Source organism: Eulemur rufifrons, unplaced genomic scaffold (assembly GCF_041146395.1).
Source record: "Eulemur rufifrons isolate Redbay unplaced genomic scaffold, OSU_ERuf_1 scaffold_123, whole genome shotgun sequence".
NCBI classification, from domain to species: Eukaryota; Metazoa; Chordata; class Mammalia; order Primates; family Lemuridae; genus Eulemur; species Eulemur rufifrons.
In genome coordinates this window covers 629,295-641,374 of record NW_027182905.1, presented here as the reverse complement: position 1 = coordinate 641,374, position 12,080 = coordinate 629,295, and the positions used below count along the sequence as shown (strand labels likewise).

Here is a 12,080-nt window from a genome sequence, read left to right as displayed (position 1 = left end):
CTGACAGCATGGAGTCAACTCAGGAATACCTACTCATTTAATTAACACAGTGTGGATTTTTTACGATGTAAAAAGACATTCTAATAGCTAAGAGTCATCCTAGGGGAAAACTGAATAGATGAGGTTAAACAAGGTCCCTAACAGGAGAGACTACATGGTGAGAACACAGCATGGCTGAGGGCACAGAGGAACTTTGAGGTGGTAAGTTGGAATGTGGTAGAAATTGATTTGTCTGATATTTGCAATATTAATCTAAACAAGTTGGTATGTCAGATTTTTCCACATCTAAGAAGACTAGGGAACTAGAACTGCTTGCTTTTGATATAAGGGACCATAAAATAAAACTGAACATTTTCGTTATCCTACATCTATCAAAGGTGTTAAAAAATTTTTGCTTTTGAAGAGATGAAATGACTTTTCTGAAATATTAAACCACATCACCCATGCACTCATTTACACTATAAAGTTTTTTCTGTAGTCCTGTGGTCCCCAACCCCTGGGCTTCCCACTGGTCTGTGGCCTGTTAGAAACCCAGCCACACAACAGGAGGTGAGCAGTGGGTGAGCCAGGGAAGCTTTATCTGTATTTATAGTTGGCTCCCCATCGTTCGCATCACCGCCTGAGCTCTGCGCCTCCTGTCAGAGCAGCAGCATCATTAGATTCTGCATTATGGTGAGTTGTATAATTATCTCATTATATATTACAATGTAATAATAGAAATAAAGTGCACAATAAATGTACTTGAATCATCCCAAAACAACCATCCATTGCCCCCACCCCACTCTCCCGGCCGTGTCAAAACATTGTCTTCCATGAAACTGCTCCCTGGTGCCAAAATGGTTGGGGACCACTACTGTAGTCTACCACTGATACTGCCTTCCATCTAAGAAAACATCAGATTTTGGAGAATTGTAAAGTTATCTAACAGCTCTCTGAATTTCTAAACTACTACAACAATAAAGATGCAATACCTGCAACTTCTTTTTAAAATTCAAACATTAAGCCCAAGCTTAAAGGAAAGTGTGGTGCTCTATTTTGGTGACAGACATGTCACTTGTTGACTTCTAGAATAACTTTTGAATGATCTCTTCTCAAAAAACCAGAGCAAGGATACTGATAAACCAAGATTGTTCTTTAAAATGATACAGATGTTACTTGTTGACAGTGCAGCAGCTTTAGTTCTGGATAAAGGCAGACACGATACATTAACCAGGAGGTTCCATTACTGTCATTTCCCTATAGCGCTGAAAGAGACAAATTAGTGAAAAGGCAAGGTTGTATCAAGAACTCTTACTCTGGCTTATCTCTTAAGGCTAAGTGGGTTTCTACCTTTTTTTTTTTTTTTTTTTGAGACAGAGTCTCACTCTGTCACCCCAGCTAGCATGCAGTGGCATCATCATAGCTTACAGCAACCTCAAACTCCTGGGCTGAATAGATCCTCCTGCCTCAGCCTCCTGAGAAGCTGAGACTATAGGCGCAGCCAGGATGCCTGGCTAACTTGTATTTTTAGTAGAGATGATGGGGTCTCACTCTTGCTCAGGCTGGTCTCAAACTCTTAAGCTCAAGCACTCTTCCTGCCTTGGCCTCCCAGGGTGTTAGGATTACAGGCATGAGCCACCTCGCCTGGCTAGTAATGGACTATTTCTCAAATTCCATCACATAAAAATAAATTACGTGTGGTGATTAGAGTAGTCGTGACATCTAATCCAGGGTTGCTTAAGGAATCTCCAGATGCAGTCTTATTTGCAGGAAAAAAGATCAAATGAATAATCCCATCAGTCATGTCCACAATCATTTCAGAGGATGGAGGAAAGTATAAAATAAATGAGTTTACACTAAGAATTTATTTTAATTTTAAATGGAATAGCTACCAATTTAATTTTGGATAAAACCAAAAGACCAAGGGCTAGGGGTTTAATACCTACTTGATGATGTTACACAGGTTTTTGTTTTGTTGAAACAGTTCTCATCCCTCTCTCTCCATTGTTGCCTTGGATCGTGCCTTGATCCCAAAGGAAGCCAGCTGTGTGAGCATGGCTGCCTGGAGAAAGAGCTCAGAGTGCACACATACCTGCTAAGCACATGGCCTTTGGGGCCCTGTATGCGAGGAGGAAAGCACTGTATTTTTTTGTTTATAATGACATCCCATCTCATTCCACAAAAGGGTTAAGGCAAACCACCATCCTTAATCCACAATTTGAAAGCTGATTCTTTAATAGGGGATGAAGGGAAAACAGCCAAGAACAACAAAAGCTGTGAAAACAGTTTTAAAAGTTGAACTAACCGTATTTTATTTCCCAGCAACTCTATATACACTAATTAAACATGAGATGAATAGAGTATTAATTCAGAAAGCAAGAGAAAATTCGTATCAACCCCAAGACTGGGACACAAAGGGAGGTTGGAAAAGTTAAATCTTTTAGTGACGGGGTAAAACGATATCATACATGAAGAATATTCAAGTTCGAGGTGGCAACATGAACACAAACAAAGCGCACCTTCAGTGATGGCAGGGGCACAGTGAGGCGCTACAGCTCACCAGGTAGAAGCTCCGTAACTTCTCTTGACCCCACTTTCCTCTCTGAAAATGCGAGAGTTACACACAATGATCTCTGAGGCTCTTGGATCCCAGATCCTGTGGATTCTCCCACTTATCCTTTGGAGAGCCTCACTGGAAATAAGTCATTAATGTGATTTTGCCAGTCATTCACTAGTGGTAACTACTTTTTACTATAAATATTGGGAACCAATTCAGCTCAAACCTAATGTCATTGTTGTTATTGGGAACTATGATTAAATAGTCATTTTCAAAATTAATATTAACCTTTGATTTTTAAATCAGTTTTGTGAGTCTCTTACCGTAAGCAAAATGTGTAAACTATGACAGAAATAACTATTGCATTTCTCTTTCTTTTCCAAACAGTCCCAATTTGTAACATTATATATCCTTCAACATCAATTAACTTGTTTTTCTTTTTCTGTAGTAATAAAGTAGGTACAGATCTGTCCACACAAACCTGTCCTCACTGTGCTCTGCTATAGGTATGCCCTTGTCAAGCTCTGTTTGGGCCCTTTTTCTCAAAAGTACAATCCATTAATAAACTGCAAATGTTCAAGTTACAAGACACTTAACAGTGTTTTGTACATTAAAAATGGCAGAGATTATTACATAAGTAGTCTTTTTAAAAATTCTCACACAAAACAGCTTTGTATTTAGACTTGTTTAAAACTGTTGCTAGTGATGTTTGTGTTAACAGTCAGTGCTCTAGGCCATTGATTGTCAAGAGTAGGAAGTGACTGCACAAGAGCATAAGCCACTCACTCACTGTGTGTACCAGTGAGAACAGAAATCGGCCCAGCATGTTCTGTTCGGAGAAGAGGACTCCAGAGGGGGGAAAAAGGAGTTCTCTGTGTAAAGTCAGTCTCCTTCACATCAGAAGACAGATTCTTCCTACAGGTTGCTTTTTATTATTATTATTATTACTAACAGTTATAGTCCAGAATAAAGGAGTACCACTGCTGCCACACTTGAAGGAGAACTTGTGTTCTATTTTTGGTGTTGATCTTCTCATGAAATACCTATTAGCCAAAAATTTTGACAAACTTTATTAGATAGTTCAAAAGTACCCCCAAAACTGTCTAAAGGTCCAATTTCTCCTACATAAAGTACGTACTCATTTCCATAATAATCATCTTTAGATGTACATTTTACTTAGTTCATTTCACAGCTTTGAGTATCCAGTCCCTCGTGAATATTTTGTAGTGATGTCTTCAGTCCTGAAGTAAAATATGTGAATTCCAGCTCAATTCAGACTGTACGATTCCGCTTTTCACGCTGATCAAATAAATTTATGGCGTCTCTTTTCTGATCTTCAGCAATAAAAACTAAAAAAGGAAAAACTCACACATAACATTCTAATATTTTAACATCTTGAGAAAGCAGCCCAGGCAGGTCCCATTTTGCATAAGTTTCTAGAAAGTGTGTCATAAAGAGGACTGTATCTCCCATATCAACACTATAATTTGGAATTGCATTCCTAATCAAGGGCAAGATGGCAAAAGAGACCATATGTATGGCCGACAGTGTTCCATGTAACAAAGTTAAAATACTTACAGATTCCATAATTGTTTAAAACAGTAAAATAATGCCCCATGTCTATAAAATGGACAAAATAAAATGTACTTTCATTAAGTTTTAGTATAATCACAGCCCTCTTGTGTGGCATGACTCCCTCACTACTGCACCTTCCCAGCAGCACACACAGCCTCCTAAAGAGCCATCTGTGGCTTCAGACAGCTCCTGCTACTCCAAAGCTCCCCCTTGACAGAGCTGAAATATGTGGCTTCCACCATCTGGTCTTACTCTATCCTTTGACACACAAAGGACATTTAAGGACTATTAATTAAATGACTGCCATACTAAATTAATAGTGTCTTTTAAAGTCTCTGAGTCCGAGCTAATGTCTTTTTCTTCTAATTTCCCTAGAGCAACCAGAGTCTTAAACTATTTCAAAGAAAAAAATCTTAATGTTGAAGCTGATGTTGACATTTCTTGAACTTAACACTATTTCTTAGAAGAGCTGACAGGACATTTATTTTCTTTGCCTTGCCTACCTCACTTTGTTTAAAACCTTGCACAAGGTCAAGTCCTTAGGACACCTGAGTATAGGGGATGCAAGATCACAAGGCTTCACTGCAAAGCCATGCATTCTGTAAGACAATAGGCCCATTTAAAAGGTTGTTAAAACAGATGTGACCAGACCATGAAACATGCTCTTGAAGAACTGAAGTATACAAATGAGTGGAGTCAATGACACCAAGAACAGAAAGATGGAGAAACTCTATATTTACTTATCATTCTTACTGCTAATGTGTTACCCTTTTGCCTTTTTAAATAAATTACCTCAAAGTCCTTGTAAATAACTTAAAAATCAAGTTAGGACTTCCATTTCTAGAAACTCCAAACAACTGTGCCAATAGAAACAACTGACATCCTGGATAAATACAAAAGACAATGTTTAAGAATGCACTGCTGGATCAGACAAACACAAATTAAGGGACTTTCTACAAAACAACTGGGCTACTGTACTTCAAAAAAGATGAATGAGAATGAATGATACAGACAAATAGCTCCAGATTAAGGGACACTAAGAGGTATGACAATAAATGCAGTGTGTATGATCCTGGATTAGATCTTGGATGAGAAAAAAGATTAGTTGGACATTCATTAAATTTGAATAAAGTCTATGGGTTACATAATAGCATTATATCAACATTAATTTCCTTATTTTGGTAGTTGTACTGTGGTTATATACGATGTTAACGTTTGGGGAAACCTTGATAAAGAGTATACAGAAATTCTTTTTTTTTTTTTTTTGAGACAGAGTCTCACTCTGTTGCCCAGGCTAGAGTGAGTGCCGTGGCGTCAGCCTAGCTCACAGCAACCTCAAACTCCTGAGCTCAAGCGATCCTACTGTCTCAGCCTCCCGAGTAGCTGGGACTACAGGCATGCGCCACCATGCCCGGCTAATTTTTTCTATATATATTTTTAGCTGTCCATATAATTTCTTTCTATTTTTAGTAGAGGTGGGGTCTCGCTCTTGCTCAGGCTGGTCTCGAACTCCTGAGCTCAAACGATCCGCCCACCTCGGCCTCCCAGAGTGCTAGGATTACAGGCGTGAGCCACCGCGCCCGGCCCAGAAATTCTTGTGACTCTATTTTAAAATCTAAATCATTTCAAAATGAAAACTTAAAATTAAAAATACTAAAGCATTAAGAATAATGCATTCCCCATATGGTAAAAAAAGAAAGCATCTGCAAGGTCAAAAATGAAGGGAAAGCAAGCATCAAGGCCAGCATTGGCCCTGGCACTGAGGCCTGAAGATACTAGGCTTTTCCCTTCACAGCTTCAAAAGTTGCAGGCGTACAAAAACCAAAGATTTGGGCTGTACTCAAGGTGGGGTGTCAAGTAGGAGACCCCCCCCCCCCCACATAAAGCCAAAAACCCAAAGGCTCATATCCCTGGTTGAAAGATAATGGGAAATAAAGCTGACCTGAAAATGGGACAGCAAAGAAAGCCCTGTGTGTGTGGAATGGGGGTGTTTCTTCACCACATGAGGACTAACCACAAGATGTCTGAAGGTTTATAATTTGGATTTACATTTCCTACGTGATCCAGAAAACTTAAAGAGAATTTACTTTAAGGAGGCTGTGAGTTTGTAGCACCCTCATTTCAACTGGTAGAGGAAAACCACCTTCTCTAGTGAAATATAACTGTAACTCAACCCTTAAAGACTTACCACAGAAAACGTCCCAAGAAAACTAGTAGCTCACAGTTAAAAAGCACAAAACACACAAGGAAACAAGTTATCATGAATGAGCACCTGGAGAAAAAAATAACTAAAAAACTTACCAGTTAAGGAGCAGATAAGGTATAGCTGAAGAAAACTTTGTGAACTGGAAGGTATTTCTGAGGAAATATTCTGAATGCAGCCCAGATAGGCAGAAATGGAAAATATGAAAAAAGAAGATAAGAGACATGAATAGAATGAGATCTAACACTTTGAATCTGAGTCTGAGAAGGAATCAAAAAGGGAAGAAGCATTATGCAAAGAGATGTCTGAGATTTTCCAGCGGGAATATCCTTACCAGCTGTTATGTTACACTTAGAATAGTATGGTACAGTGTGAATCCACAGAGCAACTAATGGAAGAGAAACAGAAAGTCCAAAAATAGACCCCAAAACATATGGAAATTTAGTATTTGGTAAAGGTGGCATTGCAAATGGTGATTTGAAATGGTGTTGGGCCAATTAGATAGTCCTTTCGAAAAAGATCAAACTGGACCCATACCTCATGCCATACCAACATTCAAATGAATTGGATAATTCTGGAAAGATGGTAATAACAGTGGAATAGTTTTTAAATCTCTCAGAATTCCTATATAAAGGAATTGAATTTAAAAACTCAAAAATCATGGACATTTACAACAAAATTAGATGACAAGGAATCCTGCAGACCCTAAAATTCAAGCAGTTAAAGGCAAACTGTGGACAACCACCCATGTGTTGGCAGCATCTGAAAGAAAAAAAAAAAAAGCAATGGAGCATGTTGATGGATCTGAGAATAGGAGAAGCCCAAACAGCCAATAGGTATATGCCAGCAAGTTCGTGGGCCACTGGGAGAACTGCCCCTGGGAGTGGAGGGGTCCTGCTGCTCTCATAGAAGGTGACCACAAGGCAGCCGTAGCACAGGTTAAAGGGGCTGGCAGAGGCTAAGCCCATGGACTCCTGAAACTGACAGGCCAGGGCTCCTTTCTGGGGTTCCTTCCTGGGCAGAGAAAAAGTACTAAATGTGGAGGGAAGATTGCAGGACATGAACAAGAGAAACAAAGGAAATCGAAGTCTCAGATAAAAGTAGGGGAGGTCCCACTGGCCAAACAAGATGAAACAATTTGAACTTCACAAAGCATAATAAATGCAGTTGAGTGAAACCAATCAAGTATGTTTATATCACTGTAAGTTATGATATTAATATAAAAAAGAGGTCACCTTCAGGGGATGGTGGGGATATATAATTCGTTATTCAGAAAACGTAAATAAAGAGAAAGAATCAAACATTTATCCTGCCTATCCTATATGAACAATACCACTGAAATGCGTATAAGAATATTCCAAGTAACAAATGAAACAGAACCAAATTAACAGACATAGGTACTGAGCATCAAGTACTGAGCAACATCACAGAAAGAAAGACGTCACACATCAGTTGCCTCCTGATGAAAGGACACATCACTACCTATCATCTGACCGAGGGCTTGAGCTGAACCTGAGTCTGATCCCGCTGCCAATCTGCAGAAAATGGGATAGAAGAACATGTGAAACTGGCCCATGAATATACAATCAGAAATATTCAGACATTGGGAAACCACAGGTTACATGGCTTAGGTTTTTAACAAATTATGAAGGAATGGAGGAGAAACCTGTAGATTAAGAAAGGCTTAAAGACATACCAAATTTAAGAAAATGAGCAAGACTATATACTATGGTGTCCGAGGATGCCCACTTGAGTGATAAACCCATAAATTCAAGAAAATGCATACTGTAAAGGTGAGGAGAGCTGACACTATTAGAGAAGATGCTGTGACTGAGACAGGGGACATGGAGGTTTCTCTGGAGGGGCCAGCCAAGTTCTGTTTCTTGACTGGGTAGGCAGTTACAAGGTGTTCACCTTCGAAATCTCATTTGTTTCATGTGTTTCTGAATCTGTGTTTTACTTTGTAATAGCGACAAGAAAAACTGGAAAGCATTCTGGATGAAAACATACCAAACGAAAGCAAGGGTGAATTCTTTCCAACACTGAATAGGCAAGCCTTTCTAACTATGACTCAATATGCAGAAGAAAAGATTAAAATGTTTGAAACTTTTGCATGGCAAACGCCAAAGGCAAAACCAAGAGAAACTGAGAGAAAGTATTTGCAACTTCACACCACAGATAAAGGGCAATCTCCCTAACATACAAAGAGCTCTTACAAATTAAGAAGGAAAACACCAAGAATCCAATAGAAAAGTGAATTTTAAAAAAGGACACCATGAACCCATAGTGACACTAAAACAAACAAGTGTGTTGGGGTTGAGAAAAGAGTTCCTTAAAGAATGTCAGGTAATAAATATGCAGAGACAACAGAATTTAAAACGTCACCATTTAGGTGAATGGTAAAGCCACCCCATTTCAAAGCATCCTCTTCTAGATGACACTAATTACAAAGAGAAAATGGACCTTTACCATGGAGAGACCTGGTAGGTGCCACCTTAGCCAAGGCATCAATACCATCAGTGAGAAAAGCTGCCATTTTGTGACTCCTGGTGGGAAGCAAAAGGAACAAAACTGTTGCTACAAAAATGTTCAACCTGAATCCATCATAAGGAAATAGACATATCTAAGATTTGATATCTTTGATCAGACACTGGCCTGGACTCTTTAAAAATTCAAAATAATAAAGTACAGCTATAAAAGCTGCTTGGAAGCTCTGTGCATATATTAGGGCTTTATTCATTTGTGATATAGACTGATCAAGTGGTGACCTAGCCATTTTGTTGGGCAGTGGCACTGAAAACAAATCCTCCAACGGATACCTGAGGGCTTGAGCCCCACTGAATGTGCAGACTTTCTGAAAGGTCTTCATCACCTTGGGGTTTGCAACCCTCACCTTGCTGCCCTGCTCTTACTTTCAAAGGCTCCTGAAGAAAAGACGATCTCCTTGAAATGATCAATTACTTAAAATATTATTGCTGGGATTCACAGGACAAAGTGAAGGACCAGAAAGAGAAAATGAAAGAGACCCACTCCTCTCCCCCTCTCCCGCTACCGTTATTACCATTTAGGTTTTTGTCATTCCCCGCAAGGGCTGCCTGCTTGTCTGTTTCAGATTCCGCCTCATTTTCATCCATGTTGTAGTCATCATCTCCTCCCAGTTTTTGCTGGTTTCTCCCTGTAAAATTAGCCCATAAAACATAAGCTACATCATTTCTCTCTTGATGCCACAGGAACACCAGAGCCCAGGTGCTGGGGTTTCGCCTGCTCATCCCAGCCAGACCTTTTCGCTACCTCTCTGGAAATGATACGGCCTCATGTGCTTGCTTCTACTACAAAAGGCTATATTCCAGGATGGAAATGGAGAAACTAACTAGCTAACTAAACCAAAATCCCAGTTTTTTTAAAGAGATAAGCATCTCAAGGTTAAAGGTACCGCTGTTCTAGGCAACACGAGATTTCTAATGACAGCATCTCCTTTGAACAGCTCATCGCTCTGAGAGAAGAAATGGAGTTGTTATTGTGTGCCCAAGGGTAAAACTGTCCATCATACTTACAGAATTACAGTGTTGATTACTACATTCATCCCTAGAGAGAACAGCAACCAGAAAAGATCAGGACATAATGCATAGAGACCTCGTCAAAGGGTTTAACCTCAACATTCTATATTTGTATACAGATGGGTAAACAAAATCATTTTTTGTTTTTTGAAAAACATGCCAGAAAACCTGCTCTAGTTCTATTCTGTTTGAGGTGGAAACAAAGCACAGGCCTGCGTGCCCAATAGATTTATTCTTCAAATGAGATCACTACAACTGCATCTAGAACCAGGTACATCATGTAGGGCCTGCAGTATCAAAGGTCCACCTTTAACTGTTACACTGTGTGACCAGCTGCTGAGTGGTCTGACACTTGAGCCCACCGGCTGAGCTGCCCAAGTGTGCTCTCCCTCTCTCACACCATGAGCATCTTGCTGGGCAGGCTTGGAGAAGAGAGACCCAAGCAGGAATGCTGTGGGAGAGGCTGACAAAATGCAATTCTTTAACTGGAACTTGGGAGGACACATTCTTCAGAAAGAGAAACTAAAGTGAAAATTAGACTGGAATCAGGGTAACTTCTGCAAATAAGCATATTTTCCAACCTCTGTTACTTGGTCTGCCCCAGATCACAGGTGTCATGTCTTCAGAAGAGCTCCTGGCTCAGGTGGGATGGAAATTTTCTGCATCTTTAAGGGACTGAAAATATATCTCAGAATATTCTGTTGATCTCAGAATATTCTCACACTTTATTTCTTTAAAAAGAAAAAAGTAAACCAAACCAGAAAGGTGGGATTCACATGTCACTTTTCCTCAATGCTCAGATATGTATTAACCTCCATCTACCTACCCAACCATTCCTTCCTTCCTGCCTTCAGTTGTTCATTCCCCAGGCACTGACTAGCTATGTCTGCTGCACCAAACACTGCATGAGGAAGTGCAGATACAAAGACCAGGCATGTGGACTGTCCGCTAGGAGGTGATGCTCACTCCAGGTCATCCACCTGCAAGGTCCCCTTCACTTCCCATTAATATTGTTTCTCAAGCACTAGAGTGTGTGCTGCTCTTCCTTCCTGACTCCCACTTGATAATGGATAACAAACATAGAGACAAAAAGGAACTGCCAAATCATGAACTGCTGTTTGGTAAAATTCAAGGGGATCTGTCTGGTGTTAGGAAGGAGACTGAGAGGGCTGAGTGTGCAGTAGAAAGGTGTGTGCGGGCAACCACGGGGCCTCTAACTCACCTTCCTCAGCAGCATCCTGCTCTTCCTCCTGCCCATCCGCGATGACAAGCTGGTCCCGCTCAGGGTCTTCTTCAGTCTCCTGATTTTCCTGGCTCAGCAACAGGGCAGCTGGGACTTGTGGGGTTCGGCTCAGTTCTCTGGCTCCCCCCAACCCTCTTCTACCCACAGGTCTGTCCTCCACAGCCTGCTTCGGGCCTGGCTCCTGCGGCAGCCCCAGGCCATCCCTCTGAGGCTCCTTCTCGCTGACAAACTGGATCTCATTGGTTTCCTCTGTGCACAGAACAGAGTTACCTATGACCTCACCAGCATTTAATTAAAACAAACAACAACAAAACAAAAAAACCTCATGCCACTCAATTCCCAGAGCTTTTCCAAGGAGTGGGGATGGGGTGGGCTGCACACAGGGAGCAGGTGGGTAACTTATTCTGTAACCTCAGCAGCAGACTGCAGGCCTCTATGCCTGCAGCTCACCTTCAGAACCACAAGGAACAGAAAAGCACTTTAGAAAAAAAAAAAAAAAACTGGACTAAATTATCTCAACAACTAAAAGTGGAGGAGGGTGTACTGCTGAGTTATCTGATCGCTGTGTCCATCTAAGACAAGCCCTTGGCAGCCAGGGCATGCCAGTCAACCCAGGAGTCACTTACAGACACTACAGCCCCCTTGGTTCCCATGACAGCTGCCTAGGGCTCAGGCACCTCCCCTCAACTCCCATAATCCACCTGATGTCCTGAATAAAGGTGCATCCTGGACCTTTCTCTCGCAGCTGCCAAAGAACAAGGCACTTAGTTTATAAGGAAAAGACATCAGTAAGACCGAGGCGAAGCCCTGCAGCCCCAATTCCAGGTGCCCAGAGAGACGCTGCCCTGCCTCCGGGCAGCCCCACTGCCGAGCTCACCCACTGTCAAGCCACATGCTCCGCCCCTGGAGTCTCTGTATGGACTGGAGCACATGAGCTGCTGCTACTTTTCCAAATTGAACAGGGCT

General features: G+C 41.1%; 1 protein-coding gene across 1 annotated transcript in view; it reads right to left on the bottom strand.

Moving 5' to 3' along the window:
• Positions 1-2,304: 2,304 nt before the first annotated feature.
• The window catches only part of LOC138379702 (Golgi membrane protein 1-like), a 60,837-nt gene continuing 51,061 nt past the window's right edge, over positions 2,305-12,080 (bottom strand). Inside the window, exons 8-10 of the mRNA XM_069464830.1 lie at positions 11,094-11,363; positions 9,376-9,489; positions 2,305-3,885 (exon numbers count right to left, since the gene is read on the bottom strand). Coding sequence (XP_069320931.1) covers positions 3,809-3,885; positions 9,376-9,489; positions 11,094-11,363 — 461 coding nt within the window. The 3' untranslated portion in view covers positions 2,305-3,808. The remainder of the gene's footprint in view (positions 3,886-9,375; positions 9,490-11,093; positions 11,364-12,080) is intronic.